This window comes from Antechinus flavipes, chromosome 1 (genome assembly GCF_016432865.1).
Source record: "Antechinus flavipes isolate AdamAnt ecotype Samford, QLD, Australia chromosome 1, AdamAnt_v2, whole genome shotgun sequence".
NCBI classification, from domain to species: Eukaryota; Metazoa; Chordata; class Mammalia; order Dasyuromorphia; family Dasyuridae; genus Antechinus; species Antechinus flavipes.
Genome location: NC_067398.1, coordinates 484,061,728 through 484,083,890, shown reverse-complemented (window position 1 = coordinate 484,083,890; position 22,163 = coordinate 484,061,728). Strand labels below are relative to the sequence as shown.

The 22,163-nt window shown below is 34.5% G+C and overlaps 1 protein-coding gene across 1 annotated transcript in view; it reads left to right on the top strand.

The window, feature by feature from the left end:
- DSG3 (desmoglein 3) overlaps positions 1-20,734 on the top strand; it is a 43,877-nt gene extending 23,143 nt beyond the window's left edge. Inside the window, exons 9-16 of the mRNA XM_051970292.1 lie at positions 1,774-2,045; positions 6,147-6,286; positions 7,035-7,262; positions 10,095-10,361; positions 11,478-11,617; positions 11,922-11,985; positions 14,429-14,652; positions 17,170-20,734. Of these exons, the coding sequence (XP_051826252.1) occupies positions 1,774-2,045; positions 6,147-6,286; positions 7,035-7,262; positions 10,095-10,361; positions 11,478-11,617; positions 11,922-11,985; positions 14,429-14,652; positions 17,170-18,216 (2,382 nt within the window). The 3' untranslated portion in view covers positions 18,217-20,734. The remainder of the gene's footprint in view (positions 1-1,773; positions 2,046-6,146; positions 6,287-7,034; positions 7,263-10,094; positions 10,362-11,477; positions 11,618-11,921; positions 11,986-14,428; positions 14,653-17,169) is intronic.
- The last annotated feature ends 1,429 nt before the right edge of the window (positions 20,735-22,163 follow it).

The following is a 22,163-nucleotide window of genomic DNA, read 5'->3' as shown; positions in this document are numbered from 1 at the left end:
GCAAAGTTGAGGCACAGAGAACAATTTAAAGACTTCTGTAATAGTTTAAGCAAGAGATGTTCAGGTGATGAAGTCCTGGACTGTAGTGCTTTTGTGAGTAACGAGGAAGGATGGTGAAAGTAGTGACACGATTAGGCAATTTATTATATTAATGGGATAAGTATGTGTGAAGAATTGACCATGTCACTGATGTGGGAAACCTCATCCATAAGAAAAAGGTGGTACCCTCAACAGATCAAGAAGCTTAGCAGAGGAGAAGTTTGGGGAGGAAAGATACTAAGCTCTTTTTTATATATGCCTTATCAGGATGGTTATTAAACATTTAGTTTGATTCACCCACTCACTAATTCATAGGATCTTCTTGGCATATCAATTCTAGTCGGCCCCATTTTTATGTAATATTATTATTATTTATAATATAATATAATAATAATATAATATAATAATAAATAATTAATATTAATAATAATATTATTATTATTAATTATGTAATATGTGTCTTTTGATTATGTTATCATTTTCCATGTTGATAACATGATCATAGGTCATTTCCACCCACTTACTAGCTCTGTGAATAAGGACAAATCCTATTTCATTTCTATCAGCTTTAGTTTTCTCATATGTAAAATGGAAATGATAAAACTTGCATTGTCAGCTTCACAGTATTCACAGAACCATAGATTATTAGAGCTAGACATGACTTAAGAGAGATAATCTAGCCCAGACACTTTATTTCATAGGTGTGAGTTAGGTGGACTTGCCCAAAATAGCCTAAAATGACAAAACTAGGGGTCAATCCATGTTTTCTCACTTCAAGTTTAGTTTTCTCTGAGGAAGACTTAACCTTAAAGTGCTATATAAATATAAAATATTATTCATAACTTTTTGCATTTGTAAATAAACAATGAGCAAAAATATGAAAGCATGATGAGAATTCTTATGCTTATTAGGCATATATAAGGCAAATTCTCTATGTTGCTAAGTCAGTTGTTAATGTTCCCAGGAAGGGTAGATGATCTGCTCTTAGGCTACTGAATAAATGCCCAATTGTCCTATAGCATGGGTGGTGAACCTTTTTTCCTGCCAAGAGCCATTTGGATATTTATAACATCATTCATGGGCCACACAAAATTATCAACTTCTAGAACTCAAGCAGTAGGAGGTTATTCTACCAAGTTTTCAGTTCATCATCATCTTCAGCTGATTAAGCAAATGATTTTGTGGGCCTTATATGGCCTGTAAGCCAACTGGGCCATCCCCATTCCTGTCCTATAGGATCACCTCATGCTTATCACAAATATGAAATTCTGAAAGTCAAGATAGAGGAGCTACATATGTAACTAATGAGGAATCTGTGAATAATGGAAAAATACTTGGATAGCTGAGAAGATACCTATCCTCTATGCATCATATATTAGTTTAGTATAAAGAATTTAAGAACCAATAGCTCCTTTTCTCTGAACTGTGCAATTATTTCTTCATTTGGATTGATATTCAAAGAACATGGATCCATAGAACATGACAATAAAATATTCTAATTCCCTTTCTATGACTGCATTGCCTGGTAGAAATTACTAGGACATGGAATCAAAAAATTTGGTTTTAAGTCATGCCTCCTAACACTTAGCTCTGTGACCACAAGCAAATGTTTTCATATTGTCGAGTTCCCACACCCAGAAAATAAGAATGAAAATATACAAAAATTTAAAGTTGTTTATCTTAAAGGATCTGATATTAATACTTCCTTTTTCTCTCTCTCTTTTTTAATTTCAGGCTCTGGATTTTGAACAATTTCAAAATATGCAACTTGTTTTAGCTGTTAAAAACAAGGCTCCATTTCACCAGTCAGTTATTTCTCTGAATCGAATTCAGTCAATTCCCATCAAAGTCACAGTTATAAATGTAAAAGAGGGTATTGCATTCCATCCTACTTCAAAAACTTTTACAGTTAAGAAAGGCATAAGTTATAAAAAATTGATCGGTTATGTTCTTGGAACATATCCAGCCATTGATGAAGATACTGGCAAACCTGCATCTTTTATCAGGTAAATCTAACTTTCATGGCAATGTTTGTTATTCCTTTAAACCATCTCAGTTTGAAATAATGTCACAAATGAATGCATGTCAAAATTTTCAAACTAATTTGTCTTATATTTAGGATCTTTCACAAATGTGGTGCATGGCAATATTCATTAATAAAATTTAATATATGGTTATTATATCTTATAATTTAATAATAAGTAGGAAATATAATTTTTCAAGTATAAAAGTTGTCTAATGTTCTTATTTCCTCATAATTTAAGGTGTTTTATAAAATAAGAGATAAAAAAATATAGAATAGCATTTACCCAAAGATCCATTATATAAAAATCCTAATTAATACAAGTTCAACTGTGATTTTTGTTTAAATACTGACAAAAGAAAAAAAAATTTAAATAATCATGGGCAACTTGGAAAACACATTTAAATAGTTTAATCTTAATAAATAACTTTTTTCAATACATACTTAATCCATATCCAAAATATACATTAAAAATTTTTTAAATTAACTACAGATTCTAAATTGAATATTGTAATTATTTGTAATTACACAACTTTCTAAAAGGAAAGGCATATAAAATCATGGGATCATAGATGTTCTAGAACATGAAAGGACCTTTATGGTCATGTGGGTCAACAGACCCACATTCTCTGCAAAAATAAATAGACTTTAAAGATGTTTGCACCATTTTAACAATTAACAACTATGAACTTTTTCAAACAAACAAAAAAAAAAATCAAACCAGAATTCCTAAAGGATAAGGAATGACCCAAATGGGGTAAGATGAATCAGATACTGAAGGAATCCATTCTGGAGGATATGGGCTTTACTCAAGGTTTTGATGGAAGGATATGGATTTGTGAGAATATCAGAGAGGACATTCCTGGAAGATGAAAGGGCACATGTGAAAAAGATCATATGGGGAACAGACTAGATTAGCTCCTCTGGAGTAGGGTTTAGACAGATATTCCTCTGGGAGAAAAGAGAAGGAGGGGGGTTGGGAGGAAGGTGGCGAAGAGGGATAGTAATAATGAACACTGAGAATCAGGAGAAATCATTAGGTTTTGATGCAAAGGTTATAGGGAATCACTCTACCTTGTTGAGTTTATGTCATGAGCAAAATGATGTTATATAGCATAAATTAAAATTTTAAAGCCCCCTGAATGTAGAACCAAAAGACCTAAGTATAAGTCCCCTAGCTTACTAATTGTATGACCAAGGTAAGTCATTTAAATTATTTGAACCTCAGCATTTTTATCTTAAGGATGAAACAAAAATATTTACTTGGCTCATCTCTCAAGTTTGCTATAGTGAAAGCAATGTAATTTGGTAGAAAATTCACTGCATTTAGGATCAGAAAATCTAGTTCAATCTAGATCTCTGGGTAACAGAGAAAATCTAACATCAGAAAAAAACAGAGTTCAAATTTATCCTGATATGCTTTTTAGTTCTGTGACCCTGGCTAAGCCATTTAACCTCAATTTCCCCAACCATAAAATGGGGACAATACTAGCATCTGTCTCCCAAGGTCATTGTGAAGATCAAGTGAGATAATATTTATAAAGCACATAATCTGGCCCATGATAGGTTGCTTAATAAATACTTTCTTTCCCTCAAATCAGTCCCAAATCTGCCATTGAAAATCTTGGGACTTTTGGCAAAACCCTTGGCCAAGTCGCTTACCTCTGAATCTCATTTTACTCCAGTCAGAGGAATGAACTAAATGGCTTATAGGGTCACTTTCAGCTCTAAATGTCTGACTCTTCATGAAATTAAATATTTAAGTAAAGCAGTATTATATAAGCTGGTAGTAACACAGAAAGAGGAGTAGATAGAAAAAAACTGGACTCTAAGGGAATGTGAATTCCTTTTGAATCTCCCTTATTTCTTATGATTCCCCTTATGCATCAAATAAATTCTTGGACTAATCCTATACAATGAACTAAATATTCAACCTATATCTCTGCTCCCTCCTGCCAATTATCTGCCCAATCACCCTGAAAAATCATTTAATTGTTTACAACACAGATATTTAAAGATACTAATATAATTTTACTTCTTTGTGGCACAGGATTTACTGTTTTAAGTCATGTGCTTTCCCCTTGTTTATTACAAAATAGACCATAAAAGGTAGAAGATTTTTTCAATTAATCAATCAATAATATTAATTAAGTTCTTAATTAACATTACTATATCTACTATGTGACAAGCAATATGCTAACACAAAAAAAGAAACAGTGTTCTAAAAGAGCTTAAATTCCACTGGCACATTCCACACAGAGAATAAATACAAAATCAATATAAGGTAGTTTATATGTATGCATATATATATATACATATATATATATAGGATTTATTCTGTGTGTGTATATATATATACATAATAAATCTGAAATTAATACAAGGTAGTTAAATATCAGATAGTTCAGTAGGACAGGGCACTAATAGTTGGGAAATCAAAATGGGATTCATTTAGAAAGTGGTGCTTGATTTATCTTGAAGGAAGGGAAAGATTCTGAGACAAAGTTGTAGGGAAGTGTGTTTTAAGTAAGAAAAATAGTCACTGCTAAGACATAAAAAGGACAGCTAGGTAGTAGATAGAACACTAGTCCTGTAGCAGATCTAAGTTCAATCTCAGACACATACTAACTGTGTGACGCTGGACAAGTCATTTATACCCTATTTGCCTCACTTCCTTATCTCTAAAATAGGACACACTGGAGAAAGAAATGGAATATTTCTGCCAAGAAAACCCCATAGACAAGTCCAAAGGGTTACAAAGAGTTAGACATGACTAAATAACTGAAGAACAGCAAAGGCATAGCTTTTGTGAATGTGAAGGGCTTTAAAAGTTAAACAGAGGAGTTTAGTTTTTCTCATAGTGTCAAAAGGTAACTACTTGAGTTTATTGAGGAAGAAAGTGACATGGTCATAAAAATCATTTTGTTAGTTTTGTAGACAGTGAATTAGAGTAAAAAGAGACTGAAATTAGAAAGACTAATTAAGAGAACATTAGTACTATGGTCTGGACAAAAGATGATGAGAGCCTGAATGTGCTGGGAATGAGAAGAAAGCAGCCTGGTGCTAGAGATGTTGTGGAAGTAGAGATAACAGTATTTGGCAACTGATCAGATACATGCTAGAGATGCTATGGAGATAGAAACAACAAAATTTGGCAACTGATCAGCTATGTGGGGTGAGGGAGGGTGAGAAATCAAATTCCACAATGAGGTTATGAACTTAGGTGACTAGAAGAATGGATATACCCTTGACCAAAATAGTGAAAGTTGGAAAGAATGAGTTTTAGAAAAATAATAATAATAAGTTCTGTTTTGGATGTGTTGCGGTTGGACTCTCTCCAGCCATCCAGTTTGAAATACTCAAAAGGAAATGTGTGATTTAGGACTGAAGCTCAGGAGAAAAAAAAACTGGAGCTAGACAGGTGTATGAATCATCTGCATAGAGATAATAACTAAACTTATGGGAACTGATGATGTAAGAGAGACAGAGAGAAAGAGACAGCGACAGAAAAAAGGAGGGGTAGAGAGAGAAAGAGAAGAGAAAGGAAGAGGAGAGGTGGAAAAGAGACAAAAAGACAGAAACAGAGAGGCAAGAGAGATAAAGAAACAGAGAGCTAGAGAAGAAGAGGGAGGGAAAGACAGAAAGAGAAAAGGAATGGGAGAAAGGAACAGAGATATAGGGAAATCAAGAGACCCATAAGAAACAAGAGAGAACAAATTAACAAAGTAAGGACTGTCAAATTACATTTCTCAAATAATTTGATAAAATATTTTTGTTTCAGTTCAATTTTCTTTTCTCTAAGGATTCAGATTCTTGTTCATAATAATCACGAAAAAATTTCACTCTTTTATTTTCTCCATTTATATCACTGTAGTCATTAAACATTATTATTTTCCTGGCTTTGCTAATTTCACTCTGTATGCATTCAAATATTTCCATGCTTCTCTGAATTTTTCATCCTTACGCTACTTTTTTCAAATGTTAATATTACATAATCAATATAAAACCATAATATTCAACTGATAGTATGTAATATTTTATATTTGCAAGAATCTTCAAGGCTATTTTTTTCTGTCAAAAACAGATATGCAATGGGACGTAATGATGGTGGTTTCTTAGTCATTGATTCAAAAACTGCTCAAATTAAATTTGTCAAAAACATTGATCGAGATTCAACATTCATAGTCAATAAGACATTAACAGCTGAGATTCTGGCAATAGATGGTAAGAAAAAAGATTCCAATTACTCTTCAAAATATCAATATAATTTACTTAAAATTAAAGATGCAGAAAATCAGACTGGCAAAGGTTTTGTTTCCCAAAGTGCATTAAATAAACAAAAGGTGTTTCCTTTCCACATGCATTTTAAATATTATGATACGATTTTTTGGAGCCCAAAACTGTCATAAAAATAAAATAGTGAGTTCATTTTCCTGGTCTATGCTATTGTGGATATGGGACTATTTTTAGGAGAATTCTACTTGCAGCAAATCAGAGATACCATTCATGGGAGGAAATAGTACTGGCTTTAGAATTAGAGTTTTAGATTTTAGATTTAGATTTAGATAATTTAGAATTAGAGAATTTAATCTTAAACCACACATGGGAAGATATATATCATGTATATGAATGTGAACAAGTGACAACCTCTCTGGGTCTCACTTTTCTCATCTGTCAAATGAAGGGATTAGACTTGATGGTTCCTTAGGTCTCTTCTATCCTTAAATCAATAATCCTATGATCCTTGCTTCAAAAAAAACCTAAAATAATATAGAACATGGGTTAGTCATAAGAGCTTCCCAGTTGGAAGAATATATAAAATCAGTCTGATTTAGAAGTCATAATATTTTACAATTTTTATATTTGCTAATGAAAATTCTCATGACCAGTAGATTCTGTGAAGACATGCCATTGTGTGTACCTGCAGATGCCTTTTACATTTTTTTTTAATTCCACAATGTTATTGTTATAGATAGCACAGGAAAGACATCAACAGGCACCATAATTGTTAAAGTGCCCGATTTCGATGAAAATTGTCTTAAAATTTCCGCTAACAAGGAAACGGTTTGTCGTACATCTGCATCAGTTATTGTCACAGCTAAGCCTCTGCAAAACCAGCCATACATTCAACCCTTCAAATTTTCCCTAGTTGAACAGCCTGTGGGGACTCCAGCAATATGGAGCATTACAGCAATAAATGGTGAGTAAAATGATTTTCTTTTTAAATTTTTTTTCAGTTATCAAGCATTTAGATTCTCTTGTTCTTACCTCTCCAACTCAAATTAAATGAAAAGAAAATGACAACTTATATAACAAATGGACATAGTTAAGCAAAACAAATTTCCATATCAGCCCTCCAAAAATGTGGAAACAGTTTGTCATACATCTGCATCAGTTATTGTCACAGCTAAACCTCTGCAAAATGAGCCAGATACTCAACCCTTCAAATTCATTCTGAATTTCACATCCATCACCACTCTATCATAGGAGGTCAATAGCATGGATCGTTAGTGACGGTGTCAGATAGTGGTAGGTCATTGCACTGATCAAAGTTCTTAAATCATTCAAGGTTGTCTTTACAATGTTGTCATTGTTATTGCATCAGTTATTCTCCTGATTCTGTTCACTTCAATCTATCAATTCATACATCTTCCTGAAATTGTGCCCCTTGTTATTCTTATGGCTGAATAATATTCTATTACATACACTTGCCATAATTTATTTAGCCATTCCCAACTGATGGGTACCCCATTCAGTATCTAGTTTCCAGATCTTCAATGCTACAGAAAGCACTACCATAAAGAGAGAATAAATTGTTTATTCAGAAATTACAAAATGCTTCTTGTTCATTTCCAGATCATTGGCAAGAGCTTACTTAGTAGTTCCTGCCCAAGTACAACTAGAAAACCCCTTAAAAATCACAATGTTCTCATTATGTCACTTATTTAGCTTAAAAATGTTTAAAACAAAGCCTTTCATTGGCTCCCTATTGCCTAGCAAGTAAAATCTTGTGATTCTGTGGACCCAATAGTGTTGTCTTTCCCACACTGTATGGCATAAGCAACCAGATTATAATACCATTTTTCTACATGTTCTAATCTTTCAGTCTTTATTGTTGATGTTCTACTCTTTGACTGTCTCTCTGTACACTTTCCATGATGATTTCCTCCACTCTACTCTTGTAGCTTTTCCTGTGTCATCTGTCTACCTCAACCTCTCCTTATATCTCCAGTCAAGATATCTGCTGATTATATCTACCTACCTGTTATGTTGGGATATCAAATCCAATCTGTTCCAAAACTGACCTCAGTACCTTCTTCCCTAAATCTAATCCTTGTTCTAACTTTTCAGTTTCCATTGATCATGTCACCCTTTTTCTACTTACCTAGGCTCATAACCACGAAATCATCTTTTATTCTGTCACTTCTACCATCCCTTCTATCTAATTAGTTGCCAAGTTTCATCAATTAGTCTTCCCTTCACAATATCCCTCCTTTGTTCCCTGCTTTGGGTTCCTACTATGAATTCCATATTAAGTTCCCTTTCCTTTTTTTTTTTTAACTTGGATTACTATATAATCCTCCTAACTGCCATTCCCACCTCTAGTCTCTCCTACTTCAAATCCTTTCACCATAGTACTGGTCAAGTAATATTCCTGCCTTACTCTGATCATGTCATTATTCTCATCAAAAATCTGCTGCAACTTCCTATTGTCTACTCAATAAAATATAAATATCTAGTGTTAGCATTCAATGCTACCTACAATTTAACTGTTATCTACCTTTCCAGGCATATCTCATATTCTTTCCCCTATATTCCAGCCAAAGTGGACTACTTTCCATTACTTCTCCTCATCCTATGCTTTCCCATGCCTTTGTCCTTGCTAATGTGGCCCTGAAGTCTGAAATATATCCTACCTGCTCCCCCTATAGCTCCAGTTGTTGATAAAGTACAATTCAAGTGGTAACTCCTCTCTTAAGACTTCCCTGACCTTCCAGGTAAAAGTGATCCCAAATTTCTTATAACTTATTATTGTCCACATCTCTTCTTTGCACATATTCCACTATCCCTTATATCAGTCATCTTTGTACATTTCTTATATTCCTTTTTCTTTGGGAGTAGGTTTAGTGCCACACCTTTCTTTGTAGCCTCTCTATGTCCAAATGGTTTGAATATAATAGACACTCAATAAATATTTGTTAAATAGAATGACTTCTCTCACCAAGTCAGGTTTGTACATACTTCAGAATATATGAATTGTAGCTCCAAAAAGAAGTTATTTTAGCATGATCACATGAGATTTAATGCCAACCTGAGCTTAAAGTCCTATGACCAAAATCTACAATTAAACAATATACAGAAAATGTAAATAAATTTGCTAAGAAATAGGGAGGTCTATCCCTTGGGAAGAAAAAATTCTACTTCAATCTCATACCGTGATATCAATTACAGTCCTGTGGACAATCTTGAAAGGTCCAAATGATTATTTAAGAATGTATAAACCTTTTCAATTTCTTCTTAGATTTCCCAATCTCCCCTCTATTCTTCTGAAAGCTTAGTCAGAGTAGTTATGGGGAAGAAGGGGATTGGGGAGCTAGGCTGTACTGCTTCCTTTTACTTTGGCATCTTTGCTAGTCCCTAGACCATTTTAATCCAAACAATTTCATAAGGACTTTTAGGTTTGCCAAGATTTTATTAATATGAGTACTCCCCTCCACAACATGGTACTGTCTCATGAGCTGTTCCATAACCTAAGGGCCTCTGGTGATGAGCTTCTCTGAATTAAACTTAGATGGTCTATAGTCAGTTACAGAGCAAGAATTCTAAGCCTTTCTAACTCTGTAGGACCCACAATATGGTATATCATTGCTGCAGCCTTGTAGATCAAGGTTAGCTCCATATCCCAATGAGGTATGAAAGGAAGACTTTACTAGTAGAATAGCTAGTTTGGCTTCCTTGAATGTTATCATAAGAAGACAATTTTAAATTTGTAATAACAATCATTATCTCCTGTTGTTTTGTTCCTCTATAGATACCTCTGCAATTTTGAGAGCCCAGAAAACACTATCTACTGGAACATATCCACTGTCTCTCATAGTTACAGACAGGCAAGGTATGAGTTGTGAAATACCCGAGACTCTGGAATTACGAGCCTGTGACTGTGATGAGAACCAAAAGTGTGTTGAGAAGGTTCCCTTCCCAAAACCTGGTGATACTAATAGGCAAAGAGGGAAACCATCAGTAAGCCTTGGTCCTGCTGGCATTGGTCTACTGCTTCTTGGCCTTTTGATGTTGTTGTGTAAGTATTACATTCCATTATTGTATTCTAGTTCTACTATGGAAATTTAATTGGGAAATCAAACAGAAAGGTCGTCGCAATGGCAAAAGCAAACAGTCTCTCCTTCCCCTTCCTTTTCCACTCCCCTGCCTCCACCCACCAAAATCAGTCATTTCCTATACAACACATCAGGACTTGCACAAAGAGTGGGTGGGGGCCATTCTTTCTCCAAGCTTATATATTAATAGAGTATGGTCCAATTACTATTTAGCCTCATGTGCTTGGGACCTCAGTGCATCAACTCAAGCTTCAGCCCATTACAGGAAATGTATTATTTCCATGCAGGGGCTGAGTGACTGCTACAACTAGCTAACATGTAAAATATATTATCATGACAAAAAAAATCTAATGCTCATTTTAATTTGAAAACCATAACCATTTTCCAATATGGTAATCACTGGAAGAAATGGCCTCTTAAGAGAATTTGAAAGTGTGGCTTGTCATTTCACAGTAATTTTTATCTTTTCATTTCAAAGCAAATGATGTAGTTTATCCAAGTAAGCAACAACACAAATTATTTAACTCATGGTATAGCAAACAGAAGAATGGATTTGAAATTAGGAAAAGCTACATTCAAATATTGTTTCAGATACTCACCAGTTATGTGACACTACAGAGGGAGAAAGGAATCACATAACTACTCAATTTCAGTTTCCTTTTCTGTAAAATGAAATTCATAATACTTAAAGGACATAACTCGGCAGCTAGGTCATGTAATAGAAAGTTTGGCCTGGACTCTGGAAGATGAGTTCAAATTATGCCTCAGACATTTGAAGCTGGGTAAGTGACTAACTTCAATTTGCCTCAGTTTCTCACCTGTAAGATGAGGATAATAATTGTACTTGTCTTATAGCATTCTTATGAAAATTAAATGAAATATTTGTAAAATGCTTAACAAAGTTTAAAGTACTATATGTTATTATTAGCTAGTTTATTTAGTGACTTAGCCATTATTATAATCTAGGAAGCTAGGAAGTAGAGAAGTGCTATAAAATGTGAGCTATTATAGTTCTCACTGGCTTCTTTTGGATTTTCAGATATAGTTTTTAGTTTGAATATTTTTTTCATTTTTTATAGTGGCCCCCCTTCTGTTATTATTTTGTGACTGTGGGGCAGGAGGCCTAGGTGGTGTTGGATCTGGATTTGTTCCTGTGCCAGATGGGTCTGAAGGTACAATTCACCAATGGGGAATAGAAGGTGCCCAGCCACAAGATAAGGTATGTCAATATTTGTAAAATATTCATTTAAATGTGATTTTTAAAATATATTTGATTTGAGGAGGCTAAAAGAAGAAGGAAGAATGGGAACCAAAATGTGAATGGTTTGGGGGCCTCACCAAAAGATTTAGAGTCATCACTATGCCTCTTAAGATTTTCTATTCTTGAGCCAAAAAAAATGAATCATAACTTCCATTAAAATGTATTTCATGTATTTATATTTGTATAATATTATTATAAACCAATATGGCTAGAGAATCATACCAATTCATTTTAAAATAAGGATTTTTCTGGTGATTTGTAGGAGATCACAAATATTTGTGTGCCTCCAATAACAGCCAATGGAACCGAATTTATGGAAAATTCTGGTAAGTGAATTTTTTTTTCTCTAGACAATAAATTTGCATTATGCAAGTTGGTTTCCACAAATGTGCACTCTATTTCCCTTTCTCACTACATTTCTCACTTTTATCATCTAAAAACGAGAGGCAGCATGCTGTAAGCCAATCTGGGAGATCAGTTCTCTCCAGGGTGTGACACTTCCTAGCTATGTAACTATGATCAAATCAGTTAACTTTTCAACACTTCACTAGGTGGTTCTCTAAGAACATAAACTACCAAATAAGTTTTTCTGGATTCCATAAGAATCTCAAACTCAATACATCTAAAATATAATTCATTTTCTTCACCAACTCCCCAAGTAAAGCTCAATTCTCTTTCTAACTTTCCTACTCCTGTCAAAGATACCACCCAGTTTGAAAATTTGGAGTAAATCATGATTCTTTACTGTCCTCCTGTCCCCATATCTAAATCAGCTACCAAATATTTGTCTCTATCCAACAGTGTGCTGGTAAATGTTTAATGCATATTTTTAAATTTAATCTGCATTACCAACATTTCCCCCTTTCTCAAGTCTAGATAACCAACAAAAAAATAAAGGAAGTCCTGATTTTGTTACATTTGTTGATTTCTAACTTGTAAATGCTTATACGGAAATTTAATAATCAGCTCCCATGAGTTAGATCAAATTTGTTCTACTCTGCTTTTACCTGTTTTCTGCATCTAAGTGTGTGTCTTTCTCTCTCTCTCCCACTCCTCTCTTTTCTTCTCTCCCCCCCCCCCTGTCCTTCCCTCTGCTTCTCTTTCTTCTCCTCTTCTTTCTTTTTGACTCTTTCTCTGTCTTGGCCTCAGTATATCTCTCTCTCTCTGTGTGATTCTTTCTCTGTCTGTGTGCGTGTGTGTGTGTGTGTGTGTGTGTGTGTGTGTGTGTATGTCCTGTCTCTGTCTCTCTGTCTCTTCTCTCTGTTTCTCTCTCTGTCTCTGTCTCTCTGTCTCTGTCTCTCTATCTCTCTGTCTGTCTCTCTTTTGTTATAGGACTATCACTCTACTTCAAATTAGCATTACCTCTTCTATAGACTTCTATTGACTGTTACAATAGTCTCTTCCTGGGTCTCTTTCCCTTTACCAAGCCATCCTCCCCACAGTTGCTGAGTGAATATTCCTGTAGTAGAAGTTTGACTAGTCTGCTCAGAAACCATGACACTTCAATAGTTCCATATTGCTTCTTTGATTAAATATAAACTTCTCTATTTGAAATTTAAAAACATTAAATCTAATGACTTCAATGTTCCCACATAATAGCAGTGGGTAGTTGTATTAGACTTTTAGAGTCTGGTTCTAGATAATCTTTCAAGATAAGTTCTACATTTCTGCCTTTCATGCATTCTACATTTAAACCAATTGATCTGTTTGCTATTCCCTATGCATAGCACTATTTTTTCCCACCTCCACATATTCTCACAGACTGTGCCCCTATGCAAATCATCTCTGTGATTTGGAATTCCTAGCCTACTTCAAGTCTCAGTGGAAGTGCTACATCTTGCATGATCCTCCTGATCTTCCAAGTTGTTAGTACCCTTCCTCCCCTCCCCTCAAAGAAACATATTTATCTTATAGTTATTTTGCATTTTCTTATCATATGTATATAGTCACTCTACCATATTTCTACCTAATAGGTAGAAAACAAATTCATTGAGGGTGGGGACCATATCATTTTTGTCTTTGCATCCCCAGGACTTAGCACAGTCCTGCCTATACAGATGAGGTAGCATGAACAATGGAAAGCACACTGGTTTTAGAGTGAAAGGCCTTGGATTCAAATCCTGCCTTTGGTACTACTTGTATGATCTTGGACAATTTTTTTTTTCCAATCTTAAATCTCAGTTTACTCATTCATAAAATGAAGAGATTAAACTAGATGGCTGCTGATGCCCTTTCCCCTGCCAGATCTATGATTCCATCATCCTATACAGAATGCATATAATCTATGTTCCTTTTCCACCATTTCTATACCAGGCTAATTCCTCCCCGCCCTGCCTTTCTAATACTCTTTTATATGTTTATTGATTTAAATTAATTTTTAATCAAATTAAATCAATGTTTAAAGACATTGAATATGTTAAACTTAAGAATCAATATGAATCAGTGGAAGCAATGTTTATATCAGAAATTCCCCAGATTAATAAACATAGGTCCTGAGCAAAATTATCTTTCAAAACTATTTTTAATAATAAGCTATAATTTTCAATTAATTTTAATTAAGTTTAGATTTCCTTTTTTCCCCTAGTAATCCATTTTTGCTTCTGACAAATAGTAGTAACAGGATATGATTATACTCTTATAGGTATAGAATTGCATTTTCTCTCCACTGTGAATTTACTTCCTCAATAATAACCCTAGCAATCAAAAGTCAAATTGCAAAGGATAATGATAAATCACAGGACTGAACATAATTTTCCCCCCAATTTTTAGAAGTTTGTACAAATGCATATGCAGCAGAGACCATCACAGAAGGAACTTGTGGTATAGAATTAATGACCAGACTTAGAGCAGCTTCCGGATCAGGAGGAACTGCAGGCTTGGGAGGTACTGGGTATTCTGGAACAATGAGGACAAGACATTCCACTGGAGGAACCATTAGAGAATGTGCTGAAGGACCAATCAGTATGACTTTCTTGGACACCTATTTCTCTCAGGTAATTGGGTAAATATGTTGTGGCTATAGGAGAATATATCATCATATTAAAAATCTTTTCTTTGAGTCCGAATCTACTTTTGTAATGAGCTTTACAGAAAGCTTGAATCACAAAATATATTTTTAAAAATTATTTCTATCTAAATTAGCTAAGGGACTTAAACAGTACCTGTCACAGAGTAAATGCTTAATTAATTCTCTATCATTAGAAAAATCATTATGTTATCTTTATGATGCTTTCCTTGATATACTAGAGATATAATTGAAATTCAATGCCCTCTTAACTAAGGATTACTGCACTAAATAAATTCCCTATACTTAAAGAGCCTAGTTTCCTTATATTTGGAGGAGTATGTCAGTTAAGTTATATATGATTGTATAAATAAGTAAATTCAGATCTTCACTTATTCTTGTTGGCTTTCCGAGTCATATTTTCGCGATATCAGGTATATGTTGTGGTTTCACCTCTGAAAGAATTCAACCCAAGCAAAGGCATTTAAATGATATTTCTGCACTCAGTGGGCAGGCCAAGCTCCCTGAAAGAGTCAGCAGCCTAGAAAAGCAAGACAAGGATTTTCACAGATTAAATGCTGTTGAATACTTCATAAGATATGTAAATTTTGAGGTTATAATCATTTAGCCTCTTTTGGTCCAATTTCTTGTCCTAATATCACTAAATGGTATAAAACTGCACAGGTGTGATCCTGGTATTTATTCATGCAATAACTTCTTAAACATGTCTAGTGATAAGAGAGAAAGAGAGAGAGAGAGAGAGAGAGAGAGAGAGAGAGAGAGAGAGAGAGAGAGAGAGCTCACTATCCAAAAAAGTAGAATGTTTTGTTTAAAAATAAACTTAATTTTTAGAAAGTTCATTCTTATATTGAGCAGAATCAGTTTTTATCCCTATAACTTCCACTCACTGGCTCTTCTTCTGCTTACTGGTATTAACAAGATGTCTATTCTCTTTTTCATAAGATAATTTTTCAAATACTTGAATACAGGTGGATATATCCTTAGTGTTTTCTTTTCCAAACTTGATATTTCCAATACACTGAATCATATCTTATAAATGACATATTCTTGAGGCTTCTCAGCATTCTGATTATCATTCTCAAGATGTCTGCCAGTTTGTGAATGCCTTTTTAAAAATACAGTACTGAGGACTGCACACAGTATTCCAAAAATGGGCTGACCAACACGGAGTAAAAAACAATCCTGGCCTTCCTAAAGCTATTTCTGTAAAGGCAGCTAAGATGGCATTAGACCTTTGGGCTGCTTTGTCACACTAAAAATTCACATGGACCAAAAAAAAAAAAAAAAAAAAAAAAGAAAACAAAACCAAAAGTTGCTTACTTCTAATATACTTTCTCTTTCAAAATCTGACTTTCAACAGTAAAAATAGATTTAAATAAAATAGCACATTAAATCTAGTGACTTCAATGTTCCCACATAATAGCAGCAGGTAGTTGTCAATCTCTGTCACATGTCAACTACATATCCATGAAAACAATACATTGGTTAATTATCCATCTTAAGATCCATATATGGCTGTTTTTAACCTCTCAGCAGGGAATCACCAACTGCTACAATGTTTTTCTTCCTCTTGGTTTCTGTAACAAGTTTTCTAGGACCTGCTATTTTTAAAACTTTATTAAGACATGATTTTACAAGAGAAAGTATACAGTTGCATTTCACTAGGAAGATCTCATACCTGTTATATAGCTTTGGCAATTCAGACTTTCTTCTCCTTTCCTTTTCCTACTTTTTCATCTTTTTCAAAATCTTGAAATTAGTATCAATTGTATCTATTTCATCAATACCCACCTCTTATCCCTACCCTTGGAAATCCACAGTTTGGGTAATTAGAACACAGAGATTCACTTGAAATGTACTTTATGGAAAACTATCTGGAAAGGAGCAGGCAGGTATATAATTTGAAGGGAACTTTTATTTGTTTTTCTACTAAGCCTCTTTTACTGAAGAAAATTTACTTTGATATAAATGAGCACTCAGAAGCTAATCATTACATTTTTGTTAAGGTGTAAAAATCTCTGAAAAGGTTGGGTTCTAAAATTATAAGGGGACCAGCTCTGGATCTGTACAAAAATACAGTTCACAGGGATCAAGAGAACTAGCAAGAACCTTAGAAAGCACATAATCCACTGTTTGTATCATTCATATTGGAAAGACAATAGCTCAACAACTAAAACCATCTCTTTCTCTCCTTGCCCATTCCCAACAAAATCTCAAAATTACTTATGAATGGTAAACTTTTCTTGATAACCACATCTTTTTTGATGCATTAGTATCTATACAAAGAAGCTGGAAATATAATTTGCATTGCAAGGATATCATTCCAGTATACTCATTTCCCCATTTCACAAGAGGGTGAAAATTTGTCATATATAAGATAAATTATAATTGTTCTGCTTTATATGGAGAACATGACAAGGATCAACATTTGATCAAAGTAATTTATTAAAATTATTCCTTTTTCTCTATTCTTCTCTGTTTTTAGAAAGCAGTTGCCTGTGCAGAAGAAGAAGATGATCAATTAGTAAGTGACTGCCTCTTAGTTTATGATGATGAAGGAGTAGAACCTCCTAGTTCTCCTGTAGGATGTTGTAGTTTTATTGCAGATGATTTAGATGACAGCTTCTTGGATTCATTAGGGCCAAAATTTAAGAAGCTGGCAGAAATAAGCATGGGTATTGATAATGAAACTAAACCCTCTGAGGCACCTGGGAAAACAACTACAACTGAAACTTCTGGATCAGTGTCAGCATGTGCCACATCTACAAATGTTACCTGTCAGCCTACCACCAATGTTACCTGTCAGCCTACCACCAATGTTACCTGTCAACCTGCTACAGGAACAACTTTCTATAGCAATGGAACTTCAACTCTCTCTGCTTCTGGTTCTGTCTTGGTGCCTGCAATTCCAATACCTGATCCTTTGCTCCAGGGTAATTTTTTGATGGGTGAATCTTATACTGCTTCTAGTTCATTCTTGCAGCCTTCAAATGTAGTCTTTGATTCTCAGCTCACAGAAAACATGACAGTGACAGAAAGAGTAATTTGCCCCATTTCAAATGTTTCTGGAATTCAAGGCAACCTGCATGGTCCTACTCAGTGCTGCTTATCTGAACCTACTCAGTGCAGCTTACCAGGTCCTACTCAGTGCAACTTACCTGGTCCCACTCAGTGCAGTTTACCTGGTCCCACTCACTGCAGCTTACCTGGTCCCACTCAGTGTAGTTTACCTGGTCCCACTCAGTGCAACTTACCTGGTCCCACTCAGTGCAGTTTACCTGGTCGCACTCACTGCAGCTTACCTGGTCCCACTCAGTGCAGTTTACCTGGTCCCACTCACTGCAGCTTACCTGGTCCCACTCAGTGCAGTTTACCTGGTCCCCCTCACTGCAGCTTACCTGGTCCCACTCAGTGCAACTTACCTGGTCCCACTCACTGCAGCTTACCTGGTCCCACTCACTGCAGCTTACCTAGTACTACTCAACTAGCAGGATCATGTAATATGACTTGCACAAGAGATTCATGCTCTTGATAGATATGACCAAAAATAAATGGGATGGAATAATGAGCAAACTTGGCCATTTTAACTTATTATATAGTCCCAAAACATTATTGGCTATTTTTATCCAATGATTAGGATTACAACCCAAATCTTAAACTCAGACAATAATAAGTTGTTACAGTTGATGTAAAAATATTATTTAAATTAAGACATCAAAAATTATGACACCAGAAAAAACTGTGTGAAGAAGCTTTGAATCATTTTCTTTTTGCAGTACCAATAAGGGCAGCATAACATAGTACATAAAGAACCAACAACAGAGACAAGAATACTTGAGTTTCAGTTTCCTCTGACATATAACTTGCTCTATGACTATGGAGAAGTCAATTAATTTCACAGTCTGAGCATATTACTCTCTAAGACACTAAGTTACAAACAGATGTCTCATATGTATTGGTGGAGTGAATTTCCAGACCAGGCTTTCCTTAATCTTATAAAATTAGAGGTCCTATCAAAAAAGAATTAATTAAGGCAAAATTAATAGACTCCAAAAGCAATTTAGAGAGTTTAGAGAATTCAGTCCTTCCAACTTTGAAGGAAGGACAACTGAAGTTTCTTCTTGATTGTCACCCTTTCCTATGCCTTATTGTGTTGTGGCATCAAAAGCTGTTTTCAAAAGCACATTTAGCTTCTAGGAGAGAAAAATATGAATTTCAATGTAATCCTATCATCTCTTGGTGCTTGGAGATAATATTTCTGTAATGTATACATGAAGCCACAGTTATTAAGCACTGAGCTTTTGGTACATTTCTTATAATGATCAGAAAAATAAGTAAATTATATAGTAAGGACATAATGACATTTAGGAAATTTCAGAAGTCTGTAAGCAAACTGCGAGCAATAGTTAACATACTCTATCACCTTAAAAAAAATCCAAAGATTCCATCTTATACTTGATACATATGATCTCAAATTACTTCTCATAAATGATAGAGGTAAGCATGGTAATAGTTTTTTTAAAATGGCTTCATTTTAAAAAGTGTAAGTGGAAAGATGTCATTTATCTTGTGGTCAGCTACTGACATAATGAAATGACACAAGGGTTCTCATAATTTCATGGACATCCTAACTAACATTTTAGGAAACTTCATCACCAAATCATCTTCTGATAAATTACACACTTGTGGCAAAGCATCAACAAGGACCACTTCTTAAATTCTAGTGGCAATAAAAAGCTCTACAGCTTTGATGAATGTAGCATTTGTGTGCCCTGTCAAAACCAGGTCAGTTGAGTTTTGAAAGGTTAGAATATATTGCCATGAAGTTGAATGTTGTTTTTAGTTTTTCAAGCCTTTCTACTCATTCAAAAAATTCAGCCTTTAGATTATGCAGAATATGCAGATTAACATCACCCACCCACCTTTTTATACATATCCTTACCTTATTTGAGACTCTAAAGATTATTATCAAATTGCATTACTTCCAGTTTTTCCCTAAGTTTCTAGACACAGTCATGCAAATATGTTGTTGCTTTCTTTAGATTCAATTCAAAGGAATAGAATTTGAGAACTGCTTATTTTAGGATTGTAGAACTGTTCTCTAGAGGAGAACACCAACTCTAGGATTCATAGAGGAGAATGGACACCTTGCAGCTCTGTGCCCTTAATAAATGTTTGAGTGAATACATGAAAGATATTCGGTCCAACTCAATAAATATTTACTGAAGGTCTTCTCTGGAGTCATACCCACTCTACTCTTTCATCATAGAAGTAAAAATCTTTGCCATACCCCTGTGAATATAACAGCAGAAATCAAGAGAAAGCTGACACAACATTGCCATTAAAAAGAAACTGGATATAGGGAACATACAACTTTGGTTCTATGTACATGAAAGTATACAATGCTTCATCAGTGGCTAAAATGTCTATCTGGGAACCTTCAGGGTCTCTTTACCTCCTTCCTAATCCTAGAAGACCAGATGTTTATATAACATTATGTACATTAACAAGAAAGAGAAGAAATAAAAGGAATTGCATAGCATAATAAAGAGTATTGGATTAGAACCAAAGATATGGATCACAGTCTTTCTCCATCATTAACCTGCTTATGATTTTTCTGTATCTTCTTTTGGCCTCAGTTTCTCTATCAGCAAAATTAGGTGGTTGGACTAGATGATCTATAGGTCCTTTCTGGTTCCATAGTTTTATGAACATTCTGAGGGGAAAGATTTCTATTTGTTGTGGGAGGTAGAATGTTGTTTAAATAAAATGTTTATGTAAATGAAAAATTAAGATGAACTGTGTGTTAAACTGAAAAAGTACTGTTCTTTCAGTTTGTAATTTAGCTTTAAATTTCCATGTTGAATTCAATTCAACGCTAAAATGTTGCTTTTGGGGGGGGGGGGTGCTTTTTTCACCAAAGTAAAATTTGAGATAAAGGCAACAAAGAAAAAGTGTGATATGTTTATTTGTATGTATTATTAATTCTAAATAGAAAATGTGTATCCTTTAACAATGGAACTTTGTTATATTAAAATATTTTTGCCAAATATCTGTTTTGCAAATGTTTTCTTAATTATTTTGTGTAAGGCAAAGCATTACCCACAAATCATAATTGTGGAACTCAGAGCTACAAGAAAATAAGAGTATGCTACTGGGAAGTAAAGAGAGCTAAAACTAAATACTGATTTTTTTTAAACCAACATTTTATTCTTTTTTCAATATTTCACTGTCATCCTTTCTTATGCCCTATTATTTTGAAGACATCAAAAACTGTCTTAGTAAGTGCTGCTAGGAGAAAAATTTCAGTATGAGTTCAATGTAGTTTGTTTTATCTCTTAATGGTTAGAAGACAACAATTGCACCAAAAAAGGCACAGGGATAGGGATAGCTCACCCTGTTCATGCCCAGGCAACACTTGGGACAGGCAAAACAGGAAACTTATGATTGGTTACAGCTGTTGAAAGTGGGTTTTTTTTCTAGCAATCTACCACTAAGCAAAACCCTGACATTCCATTTGGACAAAGATGGAAAAAATTAAAGAACAGATAACAGAGTTGCTGTAGATGAGAGCAGGAGAAGGGGAAGAAAAGGAAGGGGAAGTATCCCTGTTGTGCTAGACAAACCTGCTAAACCCAAATGCTTTCACAGTAGATCTGGATTACATTCAAAGTACCCCTAAGGTTTTAAAGAGAAAAATGTTGACTATTGTTAAAAGTGCCTAGCTGATGCTACAGAAACATTTTTAATGTACACAAGCAGATAAGGTAAGCATAAAAAATGTTAACTATTTGCATAGCTCTGCCCCACTTCCAACTCAGGTGCAAGTCAAGACATCATCCTCCTGATGTCATTGGTCCTCTTCAGGAATGAAGGATGAAGAACAACAATCTATTAACCACTTTTATTGGAAGCACAAGGAATAAGAAGAATAAAATCAATGTTTTATGACCTTAACTTAAAATTATACAATTAAATTACTATTTGCTTTTGGTGAGCTGGAAGAGTCAACTTGAAATGACTAAGAAAGAAATACAAGGTAAGAACATTTCTCAATTGAAAGTCTCTAAATTATGATCTGTTCACATATGGTGGAAAACTCTATGTGGGAGGAAAAAAATCAGAAGAAAGTAACAACAATAATTCAAATAAATTTCAGGTGCCTGAAGCTGAACAATTTTTTGAAACTCCAGATCTCCTTTTTCGGTTTATCCTGAACCTGAATTTGCTGACATTTCAAGTATAACGTAAGATATTGAGTTCCTTGAGTGTTCTCTTTCCCTTTGGATTATTTTATTGATTCCACTTTTAAAGTTAACTTTTTGGGCAAGCATTCAGAAATCTCATTGTAAGTTAGAAAAATAAGTTAGAACCATATGGGAATAAAATTCAAGGGGGTTATGGAAGGAATGAGAAATACCTATGATATCTAGAAAGATGCCAAATAACAATACTGTTGTGTCCATCAATGATGCTTAT